The following is a 26794-nucleotide window of genomic DNA, read 5'->3' on the forward strand; positions in this document are numbered from 1 at the left end:
TTTTTTTTTTTTTTTTTTTTTTTTTAAGAGAGAGAGAGAGACAGAGAGAGAGCTGGAGAGAGAGAAAGAGAGCGAGAGAAGGAGAATCTTAAGCAGGCTCCACACCCAGCAGGGAGCCCTACTCTGGCTCAATCTCACAACCCTGGGATCATGACCTGAGCTGAAATCAAGATTCACATTTAGCTGACTGAGCCACCCACACGCCCCCAATTATTTCATCTTTAACACAAGCGTCTATAAATAGGGCAATTAATCAGCCATTTCACAACTTCTACTACAATTGTATACCTCTAAAGTTTTAAATGATGTTATGCTCTTAGAGCTATTTATATTAGCAGGCTCACTGTTTCAGAGTGAGTCATCAGAGGTATCTTATTTTTTTTTACTTTTGTTAGGAAGCAGTTTGATTTTTTTTGAGCTCTCATGGGTATAATTGATTCTGGATGTCATGAGGTTCTGAGTTATGAAATGTTAAATAGCAGTGTTCTAGGCTTTTCAGTAGAGTGTTTAAAATCCAGGCCAAAGAAACAGTTTAATCAAATCAGGTCGCAAATTCTCTAATTATTTGCTTTTTTCCCATTGACTTTTCTGTAGGTCTTTGTCACTGCCTGTCTTTGTCATCATTGTGCTGAATTTTCTGGCCTCTCTGTACATTTCTCACTTGTGTCTTTTCTTTCTACCTTTTCTTTGATGTCTCCTTCTTTTTATCCTCATTGTAATATTGTCTGAGCCACCTAGTTTCTTACGTTTTGTGCTTTAACAATTATATTTTAAAAAGTGGTTTTATAGCCTAAATATTTACCCTCACCAAACCTCTTCCTTCCTACCCTGTAGAAATAAGAGCTACTTTATATATGGGACTTAAAAATTTTAAGTGTAATTTCATATATATTTTTTCAGTTTAAGTAAAGTGAATGTCACTTTTAAAGTACATTTATTTTAGTTATAAAAGTCATTTTAAAGGAGTGCTGTTATCTTAAAATATAATCTTTTGATAAATTCAGGATATTAACAGTTAAAATGAGCCCCCTTCAGCAATCATTCTTCCTTTCTTCAGGAAAGAACAGCATATACCTCTTTGCAAATATGCAAAATTAAAATATAAATAGGTATTGAACATTTCAGAACCCAGGAATTTTAAATATCGTTGGTTGGCCTATTATCCACCAGGTTTATCCACTCTATCTTTTGAGGACTAAAAGGTCATGAATACTGGTTTAGCATTTCTCTTGTTATGCCTAAGTTGCAATAGGAATGAACTTGCACCGTGCAGACACAAGTGGGCAGAGCCCCTAAAACAGCAACCCTCGCTGCTGTGGGAAGGGTGCTGGCCAACCGCGTTGCTGCCTAGTGTTCTTCCCACCCGTCATGGTCTCATACTTCACCTGGGTTCTGCTCTCCCTTTGCTAGGATTCTAGTAGAGAAGAGATGCTATGAAACAATACTGCTTCTGGTTGCCAGGGTGTTTATATGGATTCAGTGGCACGTTTGATTGACAAGTATACCGGTCAAGTTAGGTGGGATTCTAAAAGTGTATTTTATTGTAATGCCTTAAACTTCATGTATTGTCAGTCATGTTTTTATAATTACTCATTCACTTGTAGAGAGGTTGTCTAAAAACTTTATATCTGCTTTCATTTTAGTCCTGTACTCTTTCGGGAAAGATGGAGAGAGATATTTGTTGCCACTTCGTACTACTACTTACAGTAATAAAACTGACGAGGGGGATGTCATTACCACATATTGAGACAATTTTCTATGTACCTTGCACTTGGCTATGCACAGCATTTAGATAACACTCATACTGAGCCCCTGATAGGTACCAGGCACTGTGCTGCACTGGATAAACATTATCGCATTTAATTATTGTAATAACCTTGTAAAGAATTATTTTTCCCATTTTCCAAATGAGGAAACTGATGCTTAGGTGCAAAAAAGTCACATATTCTTTCTAAACAGCTTTAAGTTTTATTCAAGATAGTTTTCTCAGGACCAGCCAAGGGACAAAGGAATGGAGATGGAATGAGAGAAGCAATAGGGACTATTGTGAACAGGATAGACCTTTGTAAACGCAGGTTATTTTTCAGTCTGATATTTTAAAGTCAGGGATTACTCAGGAAGAAGTAAAAGTGCTAGTACTTAAAAGGTCAAACAAGATTCAGAATGTTGGTGAGGAAGCCTCAACCACAGCTATCTTTTAACTTTTAGATTAGGCAAGCGATTTTTCAAATGAATTAATTAAATGCAAATTAATTAAAATAAATTAAATGGTAGGCCACACTCTATATTCATGTTTGGTGCCACTGAAATAAACAGGGGCTCTTAGAGTGATTTCAGAAATTTTTTTCATTGTTTTTGAAAATAATTAAATCCACATCGGTAATGAAAAGAATCTTGTACTAACAGAGCAGGAAGGGACTTTAGAACTCTTGTACTCTAGCCTTATCAAATTAGGGTGAAAGATGAAGCCCAAAGCAATGACCTTGACTTGCCCAGTCCTAGAGGCAGTTATTGGTCCAATTAGGTCTACTGAGAACCTGCTTAGAAATAGACCCATATCATGATTAAGCATCAAAATTATATTTTAAAATAATATGTTTTTTTCCCTTTGGCAAATATAATTTCCTCTGGGAGATCTTTAACTGTACTATCAGAATTGTTTTTGCATATTATTTAACAACATTTTTCAGTATTGGAATATGTTTTACTCTAATAGTAACAGACTTGTGTCTTTACAAGTGTAATTACACATTTATTTATCATATTTTCAAAGTAATTGTAATATTTCTTAAATGGTTAAATTTGAAATATATGAATTAAGAAAAGAAAGACTAGTTATCTATAATTCCCCAACCCAAAAGCAAATATTAATAGTCTCTTTATTTTTCTTTTAGTTTTTTTTTTTTTAATATTTTATTTATTCTTGAGAGAAAGAGAGACAGAGCATGAATGAGGGAGGGGCACAGCAGGAGAGGGAGACACAGAATCTGAAGCAGACTCCAGGCTCTGAGCTGTCAGCACAGAGCCCGACGTGGGGCTCGAACTCACAAGCCATGAGATCATGACCTGAGCCGAAATTGGACGCTCAACCGACTGAGCCACCCAGGCGCCCCATTTTCTTTTAGTTTTTTTAATCTAATGTACACATTATTTTTTTTTAAATTAAATTTGTGGTATTATATATGTATTATACTCATCCTTAATAATATATTTCATTATATTAAATAATGTATTTTACCATATTATTAAATATTACTCTATAATATATTATTCTTAGTAACTATTTATATCTTAATTTAAACCAGTCCCTTATTGTTATTTTAGGTATGTCCTGATGTTTAATTTTTTTTAAGTTTAGTCATTTATTTGAGAGAGAGAGAGAGCACACGGGAGTGCAAACTGGGGAGTGGCAGAGAGAGAGAGGGAGAGAGAGAATCTCAAGCAGGCTTTGCACTGTCAGCGCAGAGCCACATGTGGGTCTCAATCCCAGGAACCTTGAGACCATGACCTGAGCCAAATCAAGCGTAGATGCTTAACCTACTGAGCCACCCAGGTGCCCCTGATTTCTTACCTTAAAAAAACAATGTAGCAGAGAAAACTTTTAGAGCAAAATCTTTGGAAATTTTTCTAATTATTTATCTTACTTTATCAACCTACTTTACAATTTTCCATTTGATAATTAAAATTCCAATTTACTAAGATTTAAAATACCAGTCTCATTCCACCATCATTATTTAACTCAGTAAAAAAAAAAAAAATCTTATAAAAGTTGCATGCCTCTATTTTTCCACCTACTTAATTGTTTTAACTCCTACCCCAAAGCATTTTGTTTTTGTGCATTTGCTTTTGGCAAAGTAAAAAAGGTTAAACATATCACCAAAATACAAAATAGATTATTTCAAGGTGATACTTTTTAGGCTTTTAGAATTTTTATGCTTTCAAAACTTGTACTGTACAAATGAACTCCGTCATGATCCTGTTTAAAATGAGAATAGAAAAAAAATATGGTGTAAGTTATACTAATTAGGTAATAATTTCTGCAATGTTATATCCTAGAAAAGATAAAGACACTTTTGGCTAAGGCTTACTCTGTTCATCTCTTACAAAGGCAGCTAGAGAGACTAGGCCTGCTCCTCTCTATGTATACCACACATACAGAAAAACAAGCACAGCTTTCCTTCTCAGATAATAAAATTCCATTAAAATATTTGCTTCTGAGGAAGCAGTTAAAAATAAATGACTGTGGGATATTCACATGCTGATAGACAATTTCCATGATCACGAAAAGGATCCCTGTCTCCCTGCAAGCCTGGTATGAAGGATTTCACAAAACTCATTTGTACTGCTCATAACTATGGGTTCTGTGGGGTTTTCAGCCTATGCTTTCCAAACAAATGAGCTTCTCCATTTGTTCCTAATGACTTTGGTTTATACAAAGAGATCTTAAACTGTCCCCAGAGCAATCATTTTGCTAAAATGCTATTAGAACATCTTTACAAATTTAGCAACAAAGGGGGCTTCATTAACAATGGAAATCATTGGGAACCAAGGCCCTTAGTAAATTCAAGTCTCACCAGTCTTGTTTTATCTTCAGTGATGAGTACAATAATCTTGTGAACTATACCTTGACTCCTTATCTGGTGGGTGGGTAAGGAAGATAGGGAGCCGATGCTGTGGGGAGAGATGCTGGAAAAACCAGAGCGGTATTCTGTGGTTAATCAGCTCTGTCCTTCCTCTTGGAAGGAGCCTTGTGAACCTTAAGCAATGCATATGCCTAGCAGCTGCTAATAGAGCCATTTTTTTTTCCTGAGAGGTTGGGGATTTGCAGCTGAAACTGAGCACTGTTTTTCAATGGACCATCAACAGGGTTTAGATTATATATGTAAACATATGTGTGTCTCATTTTCATAGTAATCAAATTTGATACATCTGCTGTGCATGGAAGGACAGCTGCTGGCAAGCCTGAAAGTTGACCTGCAGCTTCTGGCAGAACAAACCCAAATTATGGGGTCTTTCTCTTGGTTTGCGTCTGCAGCTTCAGATACAGAACCTGCCCCTATTCTGGGCAGCTTTGCTTTTAAAGACCTCCTTTGCGACAGACAACTTTCATTAGATTCCTTCAGGGTGATCTGTCTGTCGTTATATTCAACGCTTTATTGCTGAGTGCCCTTTTAAGATTTTTTTTCCTCCTTGCTCTGTGTATGACCAGATTGCCATACAGCAGCTCCTTAAGTACCCCACTAGCCTATGCCTTTATAGTCACCCAGAGGCTGCATTTTAACAAGTATCACTTCAGTGCTGGCTAACAGAATGGATACTTACGGTTGGAAATCCACTCTTGCCAACGTATTTCTCAAAGATGACTGATCAAACTGTGTTTTAAAAATTAATTAAAAAAGAGGTTAGAGGTGACAGTGTGGCTAGTTCAGCGCCGAGAGAATTATTGGTTGATTTAGAGAAAGACTAGGTTTCTTAACGTTCTTATTATAGTTAGTAAAGATGGGTATAATGTATCTATCATGATTACATGCGGTGGCAGTGAGTTCTGAAGCTTTTTGCTGGTTTCTTCTGATGTTTGTGTTCCTTTTGGTTCTTTAAAAACAAAACAACCAAAGTGCTTGCCTTCTAATGCCACAAAGAAAAAAATCTCCAGACAGCAAGGTTAAAATAACTTTTCTCCAAACACTCCAAATTACGTGTTGAAAGAGACAGAATGATATAGTTTTAGCTATCTGGGAACAATTAATTTTGTATGATACTTCTAGCAAATCTAAACATATGGTGTCCTGATACACAATCTTCAATATTCTGATTGGAGCCCTACTTAGCTGCTTAACAGAATAAGATTAAGCTTATCTTACTGGTAGTCATTCAGGCACTTCCTCCTGTTTTCCAAATACTCCTTCAACCATAGCTGTGTTTTAACCATCAAGGTCCTAAATATTTATTTATTTAAAAAAATTTTTTTTGTGTTTATTTATTTTTGAAGAGGACAGAAGCAGAGCAAGAGCAGGGAAAGAACAGAGAGGGAGGGAGACACAGATACCAAAGCAGGCTCTAGGCTCTGAGCTGTCAGCACAGAACCTGACATGGGCTTGAACTCACAAACTGTGAGGTCATGACCTGAGCCAAAGTTGGATGCTTAACCGACTGAGCCACCCAGGCAACCAAAGGTCCTAAATCTTTAGAAGAGATTGTTTTATCTTGCTATCCAGAGAAAACACTTCTTATTAGCCACATTCAAATTATAAGTGAGAAATGTAAACAATAGATCACTGAATGTGACACAAAGCAGAAATGCATTTTTAACTTTTTGTAAATATTGGAGTGATCTATCAGAGAATTCAGTTTTTAAAATCTGAGGTATACTCTGAGACTTGAAAGAACAATATTTAGTAAAAAATAGCTATGGTAAAGTAAACATGAGCATTTACAGTTTATAAATGGCCAAGACTAATTAAATTCACTCAGTTTCCCACTGCAATATTTATTTTGAAGTCAAAGTCAAAATTTAGTCTATTTTTATAGTTACTTTTATAAATGTAAGGAAAAAGAAATTTCTACTTTCTTAAAATTTACTACTTATATCTGTTTACTACCTGTATTGATAATCTTCTGGATTCCAAAACTTGAAGAGCTCTTTGAGAAAAATAATTTTAGAGAGACTTGTCTAAGAATTTAGGACAAAGTGTTTGTTTTAATCAAATTAGTCCCTTCAACCTGGGCTTTCTTGTCATTCTTGGGTCTACCAATTATGACAGCACGGTCATTGGTTGATAAGTATATTACTGTTTGTGGAAATATAAAGCATCCTCTTTGCACTGTTTTTTTAAGCATTTGTGTTCTGGTTTTTGTTTAAATATAGTATCAAGAGTGGAAACAAAAATTGCATTCAAAACTACCATTACATAAAGTACGTTATTTTATTCACTCACTTGCCAATATTTTTGAATACTGTTACTATATAATATCATTCTCTTTCAGGTAGAAACTAATTAGCAAAATCATCTTTTTAAAAATTGACTGTAGTAAAGCAACATCTGTCTTTAGTTTAAATGCTATGAAGCTTTTCATTAACAGAAAACCACCATGGGTTGCTTCTTTAGAATACCACTAAATGTTAGAGACATCGTCTACTGTACAGGAGTCTCACTATTAGATGAGGATGTCTGGGAATTCATCTGGATGAAATTCCACTCTACCACAGCAGTTTCTGAGAAGAAAATATTATTGGAAGCCTTAACTTGCAGTGATGATAGGAACTTATTAAATAGGTGGGTCAATTGATTTTCTAAATCTATTTGTGTAATAAAAGTACTCTCTATTAACCAACCTATTGTGAATTTGATTGTGTTTCCTTGAGTATATTGTAGTTACTTTAAAATATACTTTCTACAGCTAAGGAAAACTGCCATGTTGACTTGACTAAAGCTAGTTGAATTGAAAGATATACCTCTGTTTCTACCTAAACAGTAAGACAGTGTTTCATTATAAAAGGAAATGTTTACTATAAAGATTTTTAAAACTAAGTTTAGGTCATTAAAAGAGAATTGTGATTTTCCACCTGCAAGATTTTTTCAGAATTTAATTAACAAGTTAATTAAAATATTACGAACTTGCTTTTCCCCCTTCTATAAACAGAAAGTTGTTCTATTGATAAATTGTGTTGGTAAAGTCTACACTGGTCTATTCTTTTGAAATATATGACAAATTAATGCATATAATTTTTTTGAAGTTTTATAAAAATGCTTAAGTTATTGGGCTAAGAGTTTTCCTACAATTCTATCTTTAAAGGCTTCTGAATCTATCACTAAATTCTGAGGTGGTGTTGGATCAAGATGCAATTGATGTGATAATCCATGTCGCTCGAAATCCACATGGCCGAGACCTTGCCTGGAAGTTTTTTAGAGACAAATGGAAGATATTAAATACCAGGTAGAAATAAGAGTTCGTTTGTACTTGAGTGAATAAATTAGGGGTGACATATGAGACATAAAGACCCAACTTTTTGTGTTAAAATCAAGGCTTAGATAATAGAATTAGATTTTAAAATAGTCAACTAATATGGGTGTTGCCACTTCTGGGAAACTCAGAATTATTTTAACAATTCTATAGCATTATTCATGTTTTGAAGATTAAAAACTGCGATTATATATAGAAATGTGGGACTAAAAAGGTTTAGCAGTACAGTTTTTGTGGAAACTCTGTTAAACTGTCTAAGCTTGAAGAAATATCATAAAACTTCTATATTCTGAATGTGTTGTGGAAAAAATGATTTATAAATCAGATACAATTATTATTTATATAACAAGAAAACTTTACTGCTGTAGAATTGTTTTAAGTTTCCTTTATTTTTTTAAAGTTTTTTTATTGTTTATTTGTTTTGAGAGAGAGCAAGCGAGGGTGTGCACAAGTGGGGAAGGGGTAGAGAGAGAGGGAGAGAGAGAGACAGAGAGAGAGAGAGAGAGAGAGAGAGAATCCCAAGGAGGCTCCACACTGTCAGCACAGAGTCTGATGTGGGGCTCAATCTCACCAACCGAGAGATCATGACCTGAGCCTAATTCAAGAGTCAGAAGCTTAATTGACAGGCTCCCCTGTTTGAGTTTCCTTTAAATATAAATACCATAAACACCTGAAATGAAACCATGATTTGAATCATTGTATAGTTCTAGGTGCAGTAGAATTCATTCCTGAGACATCTTGTTTCATGGTGAGAATTCTTCAGCCTCAATTTAAGAAAATATTTTATTATGTATTTAAATATATTGTAATGAATGTTGATTTATTACTCTGACAATCTGTATGGCATTTTAAAATTAAATTTATTAAAGGGCATGTAGATGCCACATGTTTTCAAACTTAAATGTCCTCATACAGTAAGCAGACTTATTGTTTTCTATCTCTTAAAAATTGGTGTGTAAACTTTGTTTTAACAAACAACTTTATCAGTTGCCCTTGTATAAATAGTTCAATTTGAATGAATGTATCCTATTAAAACACATTTTTATCTACGGATATTTCATTGTCAGAAAGCACTAATATTCCTAGAAGACACACTGACTTTTTTGTATCTGCAGCTCAAAAATTGGAATGATTAGAAGATTAGAACTTGCTTTGCTGTCATGCATATAATGTAGTGAATAATCAGACAGAAAGCGAAATTAGTATATACAAGCAGTTCACTTTAAGGAGTATCAAATATCTGCCAATACACAATTTCTTTAGGGAGTGGTTTTGTATATCAGAGTTCAGCATAGTAGATGTATAGTTTAGTCCCTACCAAAAAACATTTGGTTCTTGATATGTTTATTTTGTCTCACTGAGAGTCCCTGATCTCTAACTTAAAGATAGAAAGTTTGAGATTTCAACATACCTACAGATATGGAAGTGTTGAAAAGTAGGATTTTCTTCATCCCTACTCTTCTATCAATCCTAGAACACTGGAATTCATGGAGGCACTGTCCAAGATGCTCCTTATTTCCTGTGCTAAAGATTCTCCCTGGCTTTTGTTGCCATCTACTCTAATGGTTCCAGTCACTCCCAAATCTATATCTCTTACTGAGACATTTCACCTAAGCTTCACCCTATGATAAGAGAGTTGTCTGTTTGGACCTGCTGCTGAGGTGTACCTGCAAAGCTAAACCCATCATTTTCCTCCTGTCTTCATTTCCTCAGTAAATAATCCACCAATTAATCAAGCCAGACACTTGGAAAACTACATATACTCCCCACTTTTCCTTGCCATCTGTAACAATTAGGCTTAAGATATTGTCAATTTAACAAGTCCTAAAAGATAACCTGTGATAGGTGTCCTTAGCACAATAGAGATCAGTAAAATGAGAAACCCTTCCAACACACTGACACAAATTGTTCCTTTCTATAGGTCAAGAGTCAGGAATTTATATCTGTGGTACAAGGATTATGCAATCCAAATAAACAACTCAATATTTTAATTTAATGCCTACATGAAAAAAATGCTAATATTTTGGGAGCATTTCAAAGAAATTTGGCTCAGTTTTTAAGCATGAAAAAGGAGAATGTCAATGTCAGTTGTAACTGACCAGACCAAAGGATCTGTGTGACATACTAATAATGCCCAAGTTTATCTTACAGTCCCGTTTCCTTTTTTGGGATTTTTGTTTTCTTATAGTAAACTAGGTTACTTTAAGTTGAAAGTTTTAAAAAATTTCTTCCTTAGTCCTTAGATTGAAAATATAATAATAATTACTAAGTCTAATTTTAAGTTCTTTTTTTTTGTTTTGTTTTTGTTTTTGTTTACTACAATTTGGACCTCTCTAAAATACTTTGAGCCAAATCAGATGAGCATCTGATTGAGCATCTGATGGTGCCCCACAGCCATATCTCTATTCACCTCCCTTGCTACCCAGAGAAATGACTTTGAAATGTTTAGAGATCTTAATGGCAATAAGATAACATTAGTCAAATGGAGCCCTTGAAAAGTATTCTAAAAAAATCTTTAGAGTAATATTTCTTAAATTACTGCCTATATTAACATAAAGCCTTTTTTTTTTCATCTTTCCAGGTATGGGGAGGCATTATTTATGAATTCTAAACTCATTAGTGGAGTTACAGAATTTCTTAATACTGAAAGTGAACTCAAAGAGGTAAATATTTTGATATGAGTTCTAATGCTTTTCTTTTATAAACATATGAAGGCATACATTTATTTTTTCAACAGATTCATATCCATTTCTTTAAAACACACACACACACATACATGCTAAAGACTTTACTCAATTCATTATTTGCAAACGTATTTCTATTGTATTAAACATTAAATGCCTTCGAGAAATGTTTAAATGTAATGTTTCCCAAACTGGGGGACTCTACTCCAGAAATCTTTGATCCAATCAGTTGAGGAACAACCCAGTTTAGAAATAACAAAACTATCCTGTCACAATGACTCAGTATTTAGATACAAAGGATCAAGGCTGGTGTTAAGGTACAGAACTTGGGTCTCACTGCTTTGTGGACAGGCCTATACAGGAAGTAGATAACTGGATGTGATAATAATGCTTCATGCTATCTAGTCTGTTCAATAAAATGAATTCATATGTGTGACAGAGAATGTGTCTGACAATATATCTTGAGATTAATAGCTTAAAATTCTGCTTGATATGATTACACATGAATTTCACTGATGAAAATAAACAATTTTTTAAAGGATTAGTGTCCACTTTGGAGTGTATCTAATGTTTCCTTCCTTTTTTATCTGGTTTATTTCTATGGAAATTTAAATCAGCTATTTTTTTTTTTTTTGACCATTAACTCACATTTGTAACACAGAGGGGTGGAAAATGGGGAGGAATAAATATGTAGGAGGGAGCAAAAAATATAGATACTTTGAAATGATTCAGATGAGCTGGGCTTCGACCATTTTTCACTTTTTCGTCCATTGCGCAACTCCGTTGTAAAATATAGCCTGAGATTTGGCATTGAGAATCATAGCTTCCTCGGCTCTCACTGACAGAACGCCTGAGGCTATGACCCAGAGATAATCATATTGAGCAGCATTTCCCCAGAAGCATCAACCCTGGCACCATCCGTAACATCTTCTAATATTGCCCAATGTTGTACGATTGTCCCCTATTCACTCACTTGGATCCCTGCAACACTGGGAGCTAAGCTAAGTCTCTGATTGTAATGATTTGAAATTCAATTTTTATCCCTGCTATGTGTTCCCAACCCTAAAGGATTTGGTTTTGAAAGCCGTAGCACATGTTTTACTATATTTTTTTTTTAATAAAGGAAGCTAAATGGGAAGGACTTCTTTCATACCCATATGAAACAGAAAGAAAGAACGATTGAATGAATGATTGCTTCCAATTTTCTCTGTATTCAAAGGAAGTACTTTTAATTCCTTGATTTTATATTCAATAATTGGTGAGTGAAAGATTCATTTACTCACAACCTGAGAAGTCGAACACAGAAGTGAAAAATCTCTTCCACCCTTTCCTTCCCCTAGTCCTTCTCTGTTTTTGCTCCCTTCCTTCTCCTGTCTTCTCTCCTGTCTTTGCCTTTGCCCCTTTCTTGCAGCCTTTCACCTGTTCCCTCTCCCACTTCTTCCTCAAACTGTCTTTCATAATTCCCTTGCTTCAGTAATACCCAGGCCATGAAAAAATATCTTTTTTTTAAGCTTATTTATTTATTTTGAGAGAGAGAGAGAGAGAGAGCAGGATAAGGGCAGGGAGAGAGAGAGAGAGAGAGAGAGAGAGAGAGAGAGAGAAAGAATCCCAAGCAGGCTCCATGCTGTTAGCACAGAGCCTGACACAAAGCTTGAACCCACAAACCATAAGATCATGACCTGAGCCAAAAATCAAGGGTCAGTCACTTAACCCACTGAGCCACCCACGTACTCTGAGAAAACATCTTTTAAATGGATATTAATTTGGGGCTCCTGGGTGGCTCAGTTGGTTGGGCATCTGACTTTGGCTCAGGTCATGATCTCATGGTTTGGGATTATGAGCCCCGCATCAGGCTCTGTGCTGACAGCTCAGAGCCTGGAACCTGCTTCAGATTCTGTGTCTCCCTCTCTCTCTGACCCTCCCCCACTCATGTGCTCACTCTCTCTCTCTCTCTCTCAAAAATAAAAAACATTAAAAAATTTAATAAAAAATAAATGGATATTAATTTGATGTTATCATATGCCGACCACTTTGTTTTATTTATTTCACACATGGATTTCATATTTTTCCATTTGATTTAATTGCTATTTGAAATGTCCCAAGATACCCCTATAATGAAAGGTGCAGTTTCAAAACTGAAACTAAATTGTGGCTTTTATTCCATTATCCAGCAAGCAGCTAACTTCACGATACTGTCCGTGGCATAAGCAACGAATCTCTTCACCATCTAGCTACTTGTGCTGACTTTCTAGTTGGACAACTGCTGCCTGAGGCTTTTCCAGAGTTTCATTATCTAATCATTGTGTTTAAGATTGGGGACCACTGTTGTTGAGTGGTATGGGGGTTTACTTTGTATTGTTAATAACCCCCTTTCATTAAAATAAAAGGGGTTAGGAAATTCCAGACTCATCCTCTCATAACCAATGAGCCTCAGAAACAGAAAACCCAATATGCTCCCTTTGGATAGGGTATATTCTTATTTTCAAGAGTATCTAGATCAAAAGGGAATCAGCATCTTTATGAATTCTGAAAACTCAGTTGAGATTTTAATGATCCCCATCAGCCTTAGGGGCATTCAGTAAAGAAATGTGTATTGTCCCGAACTCCCTTCCCCAAAACTGCATTCTCGTACCTGACACTGGCAATTTCCTTCTAATTACATGGCTCCAGCAATTTGAACAATATTTCTCCATGAAACAGTGTGTTATTTCCTTAATTTTAAACTAATGGAAGTACAACCTGAGGGAGCCACGGAGGCCCTTGACAGTTTTTCATACTAATGTCTGTTAAGCAATTCTCTCCAGCACTCGTTTTTCTGCCTTTTTGAACCTAATCTACAACACGGCTGGGGAAGAACATAGATCCTGTGCATCACAGACACCCCACTTACACTTTTAATGTTGAAAATATGAACCTCATAATAGGGCAATAGCTACTTCAATTCATTTATATAGTCACTGAGAGTATATTATGTTGTGTAATTTACTCTCCAAATAATTTATTTCGTGATGCTTAGGGTCTAGGTTACCCTAAAATAAGAGGTTTTTTAATATTAAAATGTTTTCTAATAGAGAAATTAACAAACCTGTCTAGAAATTTTAGGCTAAGAACGGGAAGCACAAACAACGCTGACATGTTACTAAATGCTATTTTATAAAAATGTCTAAACTTGCAACATTTTCAAATAAAAGCACAAGATGGCATAAATATTTAGGAAACACAACAATAAAAGCTAATAACAGCAGAAAATCTACCAAAGAGCTGCAGAAAGAAGCAAACTGGAATGCCAAGTGCCTTCCATCTACCCCAGGCCCTATAAAGTCAGGCAGGAGTCTGGAAGGTGCTATCATCACACCCCAGGTCCGGTTAGATGGCTGTTCTCACCATGCGTTTGTCAGAAAGGCTGTGGAAGACTATGGGTATGAGATCAATTTATGCCAGCTATGGAGAGTTGGGCCTTATGTGTTCTGATGAATAAGCTACTCCTAAGATTCAGATGATTTACCTCAGGCTCTCTGAGCTCGTGAAGGAAGTTATTTAGTGCACTTAAATAGTGATTTAGGAAATGAATCCCTGGGGAACCACCACTTAACATTTTTTTATTGATAGTTCTTTTGCAGGGTAATCTGACCTACTCTTTGTGTCAATAACTCATTCATATTCAAACCCATAGTTTGTCTTTGAGGAGGACTTAAGAGTTTTACTTCATGTGTTCAGGCTGTCTTGCCGTCTATTTCATCAAGGGGCCAAGAGCATGTTCCACAGAATCAAGGTTGCCAAAGGGTCATTTACCATTATCTGGCATATTTAGTACTGCCTAGGAAAGTATGTAATAGCACAGAATATATTTCAAGAGGAGTAGATAATTTTTTTCCTGATTGACATATACTACGTAAATAATACCACTGTAATATAAATATGTAATATGCATGGCAATATACATATTTTTATAATAAAATATAATTCAAAACAGACCATGATGTATTATTTGTTGCTTTAGAAATATTGACTGAATGAGTCCAAACACATCAATACAAATGAATTATTGGATTAATCAGTTAAAGTTTAAAAATATGATTCAAATGTTTATATTCAACTTCCTTTGAAGATATGTGTGAGCGTGTTACAGGCATATATATATATATATAGAAGATATTCAATGAATTCCAATGTCTTCCCTTCTTCTGCTTAGTATGTGTAAATTTGGTAAAATGTCAAATCAGTTTTAAGGGTAGCATCAACAAATCTTTGTTATATGTTGGATATTTTACATGTTGGTTATAAAAGCATAGTGATTGTGAAGTCTTATAAAGGACATAGCTCTGAGATATGGCTACCTACTGCTAATGCTGCAGGGGCACAAGGCTTTGTAGGAAAGTAGAGGATAAACTTTGAGAAAACCCATCGTATCAGGTAATCAAAGTAATGCTGTCATAAACAAACCAAACTACCAGCGAACCACTTTCTAGATTAACGCAGAAAGATATTAAAAAGTCCATTTTAATTGCATCCTCCCCACCCCATGTCTCCCTGTCCCTGAGTCAATCTTGATGCACTACATTTCCCTCCTGGCATATCTTCCATGTGGCACCCACCATGTGATGAATCACACCCCACACTAATTACACCACATAATGTTTCTGTGCTGCAAGTTGATTTTTCACATTCGCCTATTAGCATTGCGATTGTTGGTTGGTTGCCAGTTTTTTAAGATATATCAATCAGAAAGAAAAACTGCTAGTACTTAATCTTGAAATAAAATCCCTAAACATCCCCAGAATATGTGAACTCTCTAGAGAAAATCTTTCCATGAAAAGAAGAACAATGCATTTTAAAATTATAACATTTTAATTAAATGCTCAACGTCTCTAGCTAAATGAGTCCACATTCTTGCTTCATTCCTTCTAAGTTGAGTTACTCAGGTGATTGCAATGTCATTAACCGTCCAGTTTTCATATAGCATCATTAGTTTTTTCCACTAGCTGATAACTGGTAATCCCTTGCCACCAAAGATAATGTCAAGCCCTTACACTGTTTATTTGGGGGAAAATAAGGAATAGTTTTATCTCTACCAACAAAGAGTGAACTTTAACCCTCATATTCAGTTTTTAAGGCTACTTTGTACCTTGGATATGATTCATAATTAAAACTAGCCTTTGCCACAATCCCCTCAACATATATGAAAATATAAACACATCTCTTTTAATATTTGTCTATGAAACAAGAAGCTGAATTCAGAGCTCTTTGAACTGTAATGTCCACTCTTTTTTCCTTCCAGTTCCAAAAGAAACTACCTCACACCTAATGGATGCAATTCTTATATTTCATTTTGTTAGTAAGATTGCTTCACGTATTAGGTAGGCCTTCTGTAGGCGTGGTGGCACTTTGTTCCACATACGATCTTGTTTATATATGTTGGCCATGAGTTTCTCTGAGACATGTATGTTTACTACTCTAAAATGTTTCTTTTCAGCTGAAGAACTTCATGAAGAATTACGATGGAGTAGCTGCTGCCTCTTTCTTGAGAGCTGTGGAGACCGTTGAAGCCAATGTGCGCTGGAAAATGCTCTATCAGGATGAGCTCTTCCAGTGGTTGGGAAAAGCTCTGAGACACTAGTAGCTCTATTATAAACAATTCAACTCAGAATTTTGGGAGAAAACTGCTTTATATGGAATGAGGAAAATGTGCTATGTGGAAAATGGCCAGATTTTCAGTGTTAACGTGTGGGAGGACTTTTTTTTTTTTTTAATTTTTGGTTTTGGGGGATTTTTTGTTTGTTTCATTCATTCCGTTTTGTTTCTCTACTGGGTGTTCTTCTCTAAAGAAACTCTTGCAAGTGAAACTAGCCATGATTGCTTCAGCTGTACATTCCTTGCTGTACAGGACCAAATATGATAGTGGCGCATGTTGATGTTACAGTCAGTTTGGAAAAACATATTCAGAATATTTTGTGCATGGTTGTGTGGTCCTGCCTGTGTTCAGCATGCTTATTTAAAATGTCCAATGTTGTACGTGAATATCTGTTACATCCAGGATGGGCATTATACAAAAGCACAAAGATTATCTATGACAATCAGTGTTGCGATGAAAGAAAAACTAAAAAGGAATTATATTCTTAGTCCTGGGCGATGTGAGAGGTAAAACAGCCCTTGAAGTGATCAGTGTCACTTATTTCAGCACTTGGATTGTCTTGCAATGATTCCTGTGTTACTAACTCATTTTCTTCGAGTTAAAGCTGTGTATACGTTTAAAAAGGCATATAGATAGTGTATGCATATGTATATGTACATAGGGAAACCCTGTATGTATATAGTATGTTGCACACTGCACTTGTGCAAAGGATCTCTTCAAAGAAACTTTATCTCTTTTTATAAACTTATGCAAACTTTGAAAAAGCTTAAAAGAATATATCTCAACGCTATTCTTCATGACAATTTCCTGACTAAATTTCTCAACTGTTATAGATTTTTTCATCTACTTCCTGAACAGTGGTCTATTCTACTACGTGAAAATGAATTCAAACAAAATTTATGTATAAACACTCTTCTAATTCTTTAAAGTGGCAGCCTCGTATCCTAAATATGGATTCTGTCATCATTTTGGTCAAACTTCCCATTGCATCAAACAATTGTGCACACTTAAGAATTCTCAGCGCTGAGAAGGTGTTTCTTTTCCATCTTGTTTGTTTTTCCATCTCATGTTGGGTTGTCCAGAGGGTTGAAAATTCTCTCGTGTGTGTTGGTCTTTGTGTCTGTGTCGATCTAATCCTCCGTTAAGTGACCGCACCTCAAGTACGTCTGATACCATTTAATGACTTTTGATGCCAGTTGTGCCGTCTGTTCCGATGAAAGTCACTTTCCTTGAGCAAAGCTCTTCCTTTGGCATTGACAGCTGTCTTCCGCCAGGGAATTTTAAGTAGCCCTTCTCATGGCTGTGTGTTATGTAACACAAGTGCTTATTTTACATGGCATTCTCACCCAGTAGGCCAGCTCTCCAAACGTTGCTTAGATGCTCCAAAATGAACATATTTTAAGTTGGCCGTTATAAAATACCAGCACAACTACTGGACCTAAGCTAAAAGTTTGTGGACCGCTTTCTATTTTCCTGAGGTTCTCCACTCTTCCACGTCTCCTTGCAAATTATCGAGAAAGAGCTGTTCTAATCGTCACTGAACACTGGGAAAAAAAAAAATAGGTGTTTTAAAACCAGAGTCATAGATTTATTTTGAGTTTAATAAAAAGTAGCAATTTCCTAATCCATTGAGCAAGTATCACCTAAAATTGAATTTTAGCTTTTTAGCAATTAATATCTATTACTCATACCTAAATTTTTCAGCACTTCATTCAATTAAAACACGTGAATTTTAAATACAATATGTGGATTTAGTGAGACATAGTAATACTTAGCATTAAATCTAAAAGTCGTCCCACCTATCAGAAGTCATGTAATTTAACTAGTACTTACACATATGTAAACTCCATAAGGGACAAGTTCTGAGACATGACAACAATAAATATCACACTGCCGTAAGGGTCCAAAACATGTACTGTATGAGCATTGGATTCATGTAATAGAGATAAATAGATAAAAAATTAGAGGTGGACGTCTTATTTTGTGTCATGAATTATTGAAAATTCTTAGTTGTGACATTCTTTTGAGCGAAATCATATTTCCAGATTTGAGTTAGAAAGGCTTTTATAGTTCTTTTTCCTCCCCACTGTTAATAATCTCAATCCTCTTTCAGTATTTTAGTGGCCTTGAACAACTGGTTTCGCTACAATGTCAAATCCTAAATGTGTAAATTATGTGCAATGTTCAATACCTCATAGAATGTTTGTTAAACGGTATAATAGTATCAATGGCATTGAGATGGGATTTCTGTTCTACATATTTTTCAATAATTTGTCCTTTCCAATGTTGAAGATTATATCAGGCTTTAACGTTTTTTAGTTGTTTAAATAAGTAATATTTTCAAAATAATAAAATGACCAATGATATCTCTTGGAATATTCTGTAAAATGTAGTTATAAAATTCTATTTTCTACATAGAGTTTTTATCTTTTTTCTCTTCTTTGTATGCTTTACAAATCCTATATATGCATGAAATAACAAACTGTTGAAAGTGTTCAGTACTTAGGCTTACCATATTACTGTGCCAATATATGTACCACAGCAAAATTTGGTTCCAATTAGACAGGACTAAATTATTTACCATACTGAATATTAAATATCACTAACTAACTTGTAAATAAAAACTTTTCCCCATTTTTACACATTTTTCCTTAAGATTTTCTTAAAATCTTTAAGATGAAAAAAAAAAGTAGAGAAGCACAACCTCTAAGGTTACTATCTACAATTGTAGGCTTATTCCTGAGTTTCAATAACCAGATTTTAACTGCGGTTTAAACTGACTTTGGTTTATATTATCTCTAAGATAATTTATATTATAGGACTGGGCTTTTTGTGGCAGTACTGTTTACAAATATAACTTTAATATCTTACAAGCTTATTCAGATTAGAATGTATTTATAAATTGAATTTCATTTTCAAAGAGCTTTACACATGCTGTTTAATTTGGCTCTTTTCAAAAACATAATAACTTATGTTAGCCCTGATAGTCTGATGAGAAAACTGAGGTTCAGAGTAGAAATGTGAACCATTTAAAATGATACAGTTGTTATTTGGGGAACAGGCACAGTAACCTTGGGCTTTCAGTGAAACCTTCCTACCACTAAACTAGAAAGGCATTTTTGAAATACTTCTATCCGTTGCATTAGCTGGAGATTTTCCTAATACCAGAAGCAGCATTAAAATATGTGACGAAATATGTCTACAGTAATTATATTATTTTTCAAAGTCTGTGTTTCTAATTTGCATGATTCAAACAACTGGGTGAAATATTCATCAGCAGTTCACTTTAGTCCATACAAGCAGCCCAATATTGTTACAAAAATATGGTTCATTGATTATAGTTTCCTTTTATTATCTTTCAGTGACTACTGTTTAAATATGACTTTAAAATGGTGATAATTTGCTTTATTTTTACACATATTTCTCTGAAAGGCTCTATCTGTAGTAACAGATGGTCAGACCACAGATAAAATGGTTTCCATCTAAATCAGTGAAAATAATATTCGGTAAAATGTTTATAAATCTATGCAGACTGAATTGTGAAAAAACAGTGTTTGTGCCACTGCAGTCTTGGATTAGATGCAGAAAAGGAATTCCTAAAGAAGTTTACAATGATATATTTAATTAAAATCTACTGGCTATTAGAATTTTAAGGATTTTTTTTCTAAGAAATTGAAGACCTAAAATACCTCCATTATTCTCAGGATGACCATGAGGTAACCACATATACATGTGAAAGGAGTAGTAAAAGTTTATAGAATGAGAAATTAAGATTCCTACACCTGTTTTGTTTTCTTCTTTTACTTGAAGTCATGGCCAGGTTGTTATCATTTGACACTGCTAATTATATAGGACAAAATTCAATTTAATTAAATATTTATTGAACACATTTTATTTCACAAAGCACTTTGTGAAGGGAAAGGAGGGAAGAGCAGAATTCACATTACAATAAATGAAACAAACATAAATCATGAACCAATCAGAATAAGAGCAAACATGAAATATAATTACATTCTATCGAAGAAAAACTAAATTATTTTTAGATATAGATAATGCAAGTATTTTTGTACACTAGTTTTCAAAACTTTTAGGGTACTTCTCAATGTTTGGTTTACAGCACTTAGTTGTGTTTTACAGAAAATGTGTAATGTTTAGAAAATATAATAAAACTACATGGTTTAAACTTCATAATTAGGATATCAATTGGGATAGAATTTATCTTTAAGAAAAGTTATTTGAGCAATTTAATAATATCAGTAGGTTACAGGAAGAATGTTTACCCTAGAAAAGTAGTTCAAGTTTTTAAAAATGCTTTTAACATACTATTGGTATATTCACAATGTGTTAATTTTAAGTTAATCATATATTCTTGAAAGCAGGTTCAACAATTCTTATCAGAGGCAATAATGTATTTGTTCAAATTAGTATGTGGGAACTTTTGAGTACAGAAATGTTCTTATAAAATATTCTAGAATTTTAAATTTTAGTTTAATAAGAGTAACCTTTAGTTCTATTGCTTTGAAGTAATAAGGAATTTTTATTAAAATATTTCATTTATTGTAGTTTCTATTCAGGAAAATACTAACAAAAGGGAACTCCAGAGGCTTTTATTTTCAATTTGATTTTATAAAATTTTATTTCAAAGTTTAAAAAATTTTTAAACAGTCTTAAGTATTAAGAATAAGCAGTTGGTGAAAATATGTCCTAATTTTAAGTATACTGCATATGTATAAATATATGCATTTTGTTTTATTTATTTATTTATTTATTTATTTATTTTTAGAAGGGGAGGGGAGAGGAACATAGGGAGAGAGAGAATCTCAAGCAGGCTTCACGCTCAGGACAGAGCCCAAACAGGGCTTGATTCCACAACCATGGGACCACAACCTGACCCGAAACAAGATTCAGATGCTCAACTGGCTGAGCCACTCAAGCGCCCCTGCATTTTATTTTTAAGATAAGTTTTTCACAAATGGCCCTATTAGCAGGCAGTATGATTTTATTCAGATTTTGGAAACATAGGACATTAAGGGATTTTATTTTGAATATTTAGTAATTTAAGGATAGGACATTGAAGATGCCTACCTTTTGCACATTCCCAGTTCATGTACTAATGCACTAAGAAAAAAGGAAAATCCAATCTTTTATTTTTTCTGAAATTTTTTGTGTGCTATATTAATGTTATTAATGTTAAATAAGGTAAAATATAGGAAAAGAACAAAAATTTGAGTGTCTATGAAATGCCAGGCACTTTATAGACATCATCTCATCTAAACTGAAATATCATTAGTTCCAACTTATCAATGGGGAGACGGTTAAGGGTTGGGATCAGTTTATATAACTGGTGATAGGTATTAGGTGGGATTCAAAACCCTGCAAACCAAGCCTTACATGGCTCAAATCAGTCATTAATCTGCCTCCTACATGCATGGAAACATAATGATTATCCATACAGACCAGTCTCTATAGACAATTTGAATACTGCTTACTTTTTCATTGTCATTGACTAAATTGAGAAAAAAATGTTAATGCATTCTGGGTTGACCCTCGTTTCTTAACAAAGTTACTTCATATGGCCTATAAAAGTTTTCATCAAAACACTTTACATTAGTGTGTTGCATAGTGAGTTTTTTTAAAATTTATTTTGAGAGGGGTGGGGGAATGAGTGGGTAGGGGCAGAGACAGAGAGAGAGAAAATCCCAAGCAGGCTTTATGCTGTCAGTACAGAACGTGACCCTGGATTCAATCTCAGGAACCATGAGATCATGACCCAAGCTGGAACCAAGAGTCAGACGCTCAACCAAATGACCCACCGAGGCGCCCAGGGTTTTAAGCTATAACAGATAATTAGATAATGCAAACAACGAGCCTTGAAAAATAAGTACAAAGGGAGGATGGATTGAAAAGCTCTTTACCAGTGGACCCAAAGATAAGGTTAAACCTCTGTCCTGCTTGTAGAGGTGACCTATTAGTCTAGCCAGAAGTCTTTGCTTAGTGATCAGGGAACTATTTCTCTCTTTCTGCCTGGTACTGTGTAGATGGACTGCAGCTGCTGAATTTACTTCAAGTTACCTTTTCCATTGGCCTGCTGTGCGTGGATACACTTTAAGATAACTGCTTTGACCTAGCTCTGCACAGGTCAACTTACTTCTAATCGCACACATTTTTATTGTGTCATGTAAGTAAATGAGAGAGTGAAATGTTTTATAGCAGATATTACAGTAAAGAACATCTGCCTTGAATGTGCAGTGCATTTGTCTTCCAACTTAATCATTCGGTTGCTGTCCTTTTAACCCCTACTAGGTTCACAATATTACGTTTGTTCTTGGACACTGTTCTGTTCCCACCTTCACATAACCTAAGACCTACTGGGTGAGAACATTCATTATTAATTTTTCTTTATTCATTTTTATTTAAAATAAGTTTATTATCTGTCACTTCTCAAGTACGAAATATTTTTCAAATGAATTCCTCATCAAATGTATTCTACCTTCTAAACTATGGTTTAATAGTAATCTCAAATTACCTTTTTAAATGCTACCTGCACATTGTCATGTATGAATATACTTGCCATTTTCATTTGCTATATTTTAGTCCCTTTACATTTTGATAGTCATTGAAAACAAATTCAGACTATAAAATGAAACACATTAGTTCTATGAAGCTTATGAAACACACTGTCCAGTTACTTGGAGCAAGACGAGACATTCTGCCTTTGAGCTTTCATAAGTGGCTACTGGATACAACTGAATTCACCAGATAATCTTTTAAAAATAGTATGTGGGCTATTTCTAATAAACTTGAATTAATTCAGCAACAAAGTTCGTTTTCATAAAGCCATTGCCCAAATGGACAAACTTATATAAAATACGCCAAAAGGAAACTCTTTCTTTCTTTCCAATATTTTATGATTTAGAAATGAAACAGTAACTGTTCCTTTAGTAAATACAAGTTACTAGAGCATTTACCAAATAAGTAAATTTGTGTTAGTTTAGCAGATAAATGTTTTCTATGGTATGACTTTAAAATTATTCATTAAAAATTGAATCAGTATGTATTCAACATGAAGTTTTTATTCCGATATAACCAAGCACTAACAAAATGGATTTTTCTAAATGAGAAAATTTGTCTTCTGTATTTTAAACAGAACAAATTTGAATTTTGCCTCTGACAATAAAATTTTGTACAGTAATGTGTAATTCATCACTGTCTTAATTTTCTGACATGTGTAGGCAAGGCCAAGATAAATAATACCTTCTGCTTTTTTATTCTTCTGTTTTCACTTAAGAACCCATTTTTAAAATTCAGACTATACATATTGTAGAGGTCCATGAAAAAAGAAAAAAGTCACTTTCTTTTCTGACATGGACTTTTCCAAAACTATGCACATACTCAAGCTAGAATAAAGAAGTATGTATTTATACAATATTGTAAAAAGAAAAAAATACCTATTTGGTCTTTTTTTCCAATTATATGCCTTTAGAATAAATTAAATGATCTTCACTTTGGTAAAAGTGATTTCACCTGCAATGCATTTCAAATTGCTTTTTAATAGGTTTTCCACATTGGAAAGCCTGTCAGGATCCTTGAATTTCAAGAATTGTTTTTAATAACAACAGGACTATAAAATATATATAATCAGGGCTCATATGAAGTACTCAAAAAATATTTTTCCAATGTCTCTGGGTTTTTCTGTTTCTATGGGTTGTGCAGAGAGTGTGAAATTTGACTCTGCGTAGCCACCCATTTGAGCCTTATCCATAATACTTTATACAGCCATAGGAAATCCTCCTCTGCCATGGGAATGAGAATAAGAAATGGAAGGCCCTTAAAGGCATAATCAAGACTATTCCTATTTGTATTATAGCCAGTGTCTACATGTATATATATACACTTGTACTGGAGGTCTATAGATGCATATACCTGATTCACACAGATAGAGATATATGATATCTCTCCATGTCTGTATCATACATACATACATACATATCACATATAGTGCATTTCTCTACCCCAATGAAAACTGTACTACAGAACAATCATATAAATCAGAAAATGGTTATTGTAAAATATCAACTGGGGAAGTAGTAGATGGGTGCCATCTTTACCTGAAGAGCCTGTCAAATGGATCAAGTTCTACAGACTCTTCAGGAATTTTCTCTAAGAATCATTAGGAAACTGAAGAAGGAATTCTGATGAGATCAAAAGCATTCAGGGTGGTATGACTGTAGACCAAAACAAACACACACACCCCAAAACCAGAAAACAGCTATTCTTCCTGGACTTCCAACCTTAGAGATTCTATCTTAGTAGGTTGATAGGTGCAATGTAGTCATCCACATTTTGAGTAAAGATTGTAGGTGATTCCAGTGGATGCAATTCATCTAGATCATGGCTTAAGAAACTCTGGCTTGGCACAGTGGTTCTCTACCTGACTTTATAATAAAGTCACCCGGATAGCTTTTGAAACATACTGGTGCCTGGGCCATACTTCAACCCAATTAAAAAGAATCTCTAGCATGGGGTATCTGCGTCAGCATTTTTAAAAGTCTCCAGATGATTCTAATACATAGTCATGGTTAAGAACCTCTGGGCGGCAGATAGATATCAAATGCAACATTAAGTTGCTTAAGCACTAATTATAGGATGTTACCCAAAGTACCTATTTTTAGAAATCTAAGAGGTTCTTCTTATTGTTTGACATTCTTCACCAAATACTAAGTCAAAAGATGTGTTCTCAATTAGCTTACCAGAAGCAAATAGTAAGTCTGAACAACTGATTTTACTGCCATAAGGTGTCACTGCCACGGTGCAGTAAGCTGAGTGGTTCCATGCCATCCACGTAGATGTCTCTTTTTCCCTGTGTTCTGACACTGACATTCTCCTGTCACCCACTTTGTCTTACATCCTTTTCTCTATAGTCCTAATGAGTATGACTATACCCACATCTACTATTACAATAACAATTTCTCAACTTTTATTTTGCTTTAAAGTGAAGAAAGGGCCCATTGTCAGGACTTTCCATAAAATGACTGTATCTTTGCCCTTCTGAATAGAACAATTGTTTCCTGCTGCTCATTTTGCAAGTGCCTGAAATTGGAGTGAAGGCTTGACACCCAGGTTAAAATTGTTACATCAGGGAAATAAACTTACCATAAACTATTATTATAAATGGTTATCATCTGAAATATTCTCTTTACTAGTTCTTCTCCAGTTTCTTTTACTCCCCCCTTCTTTCTCTCTCTTTTTGCAACCTGCCAGCTGAGCACCGAGCCTTCTTCAGAAATAGATGCTATATTTTCACTTGACATTGCAAAAAGAATAGTAAAAGTTTTGAGCTGTTACCATATCTGTGTGCATAATAGAAGGTGACATGTGTTCTTGGGATTGTCAAACAAGGCCCAAAGGGCATCTGGGCACATTGAAACTGCTTGGTTGTGCTCCTGACTCTGTGCTCATTCGTCAGTTCTTTAGTTCTTGGCCTCCCTTGGGTTGTTAAATTTTGCTTTCCTTTCTTAAAATCTCTGGCTAATTAGAGAATTCATTTTTTCACTGAAAAGGGAACTGGAAACATTGCCACCTCTGGAACATTTTAGCAAGCTAGTAGAGGCCGAATTAATTGGAGAACTCTTGAGTCATATCTGACAAAAAAGCACCCTAATCCCCTGTGTCTCCACTTTTGTTATTTTTTTCTTCTCCATCGTTTACCCTGTATGTAATTGTCCTAATGTGATTTAATATTGAGCCAATTTACATGCAGAAAGAAAATTTTGGTGTTGAGTAAGTCCTTCTAAATTAGTAGCTTTTTATTAAGTCATCAAAACTTGTATGATGACTAACTTCACTGAGACAGTTTTTGACAAATTCAGGTCTACCCAAGAATTCCAACTGTCTGCCAAGTAAAGTAATAGAGGGAACTGTTAATGAGCATAGATCTGTGTAGAAATCCTAAAGCTAAAATTTTAATAGGAATGGCTTCTATTCAACATTACTAGGTAGACACACACCAAAATTCAGCACAAAAAGGGACTGGAAAGCAGTCTTGCTACCTTTAAGATGGTGGTGGACTTCAGGAGACAGAGGTATTACAAAGATGTAGCAAGCATCCAGGGACCCACAGGCAGTTTAAGTGCAGCACCAACATATTATACAAGCATGGTGTTCCAGTGCTTGGATGACCTCAGCATTTTCCACTGATATTTGAGTGAAAATAATTGAGATAAATGGAATGTTTCATGTAAGAAACACAAGTATAGATGTTTTGATGTTTCTTTTTGAGAAAGAGAGAGAGATGGGAAGGGACAGAAAGAGAACGAGACACAGTATTCAAAGCAGGCTCCATGCTGACAGCAGGGAGGCTGATGGGGGTCTTGAACTCACAAACCAGGAGATCATGACCTAAGCTGAAGTCAGGCATGTAACCACTGAGCCACTCAGGCATCCCACAGTTTAGATGTTTTAAGTGTGTGTGTATGTGTGCGTGTGTGTGTGTGTGTGTGTGTGTTGTAGATGGAGA

General features: G+C 34.9%; 1 protein-coding gene across 1 annotated transcript in view; it reads left to right on the forward strand.

Moving 5' to 3' along the window:
- Positions 1-18681, forward strand: part of TRHDE (thyrotropin releasing hormone degrading enzyme) — a 383274-nt gene extending 364593 nt beyond the window's left edge. The window contains exons 16-19 of the mRNA XM_049625985.1: positions 7107-7274; positions 7795-7935; positions 10544-10625; positions 16120-18681. Of these exons, the coding sequence (XP_049481942.1) occupies positions 7107-7274; positions 7795-7935; positions 10544-10625; positions 16120-16263 (535 nt within the window). The 3' untranslated portion in view covers positions 16264-18681. The remainder of the gene's footprint in view (positions 1-7106; positions 7275-7794; positions 7936-10543; positions 10626-16119) is intronic.
- Positions 18682-26794: the final 8113 nt, after the last annotated feature.

The sequence above is a fragment of the Panthera uncia genome, chromosome B4 (genome assembly GCF_023721935.1).
Source record: "Panthera uncia isolate 11264 chromosome B4, Puncia_PCG_1.0, whole genome shotgun sequence".
Lineage (NCBI taxonomy): Eukaryota > Metazoa > Chordata > Mammalia > Carnivora > Felidae > Panthera > Panthera uncia.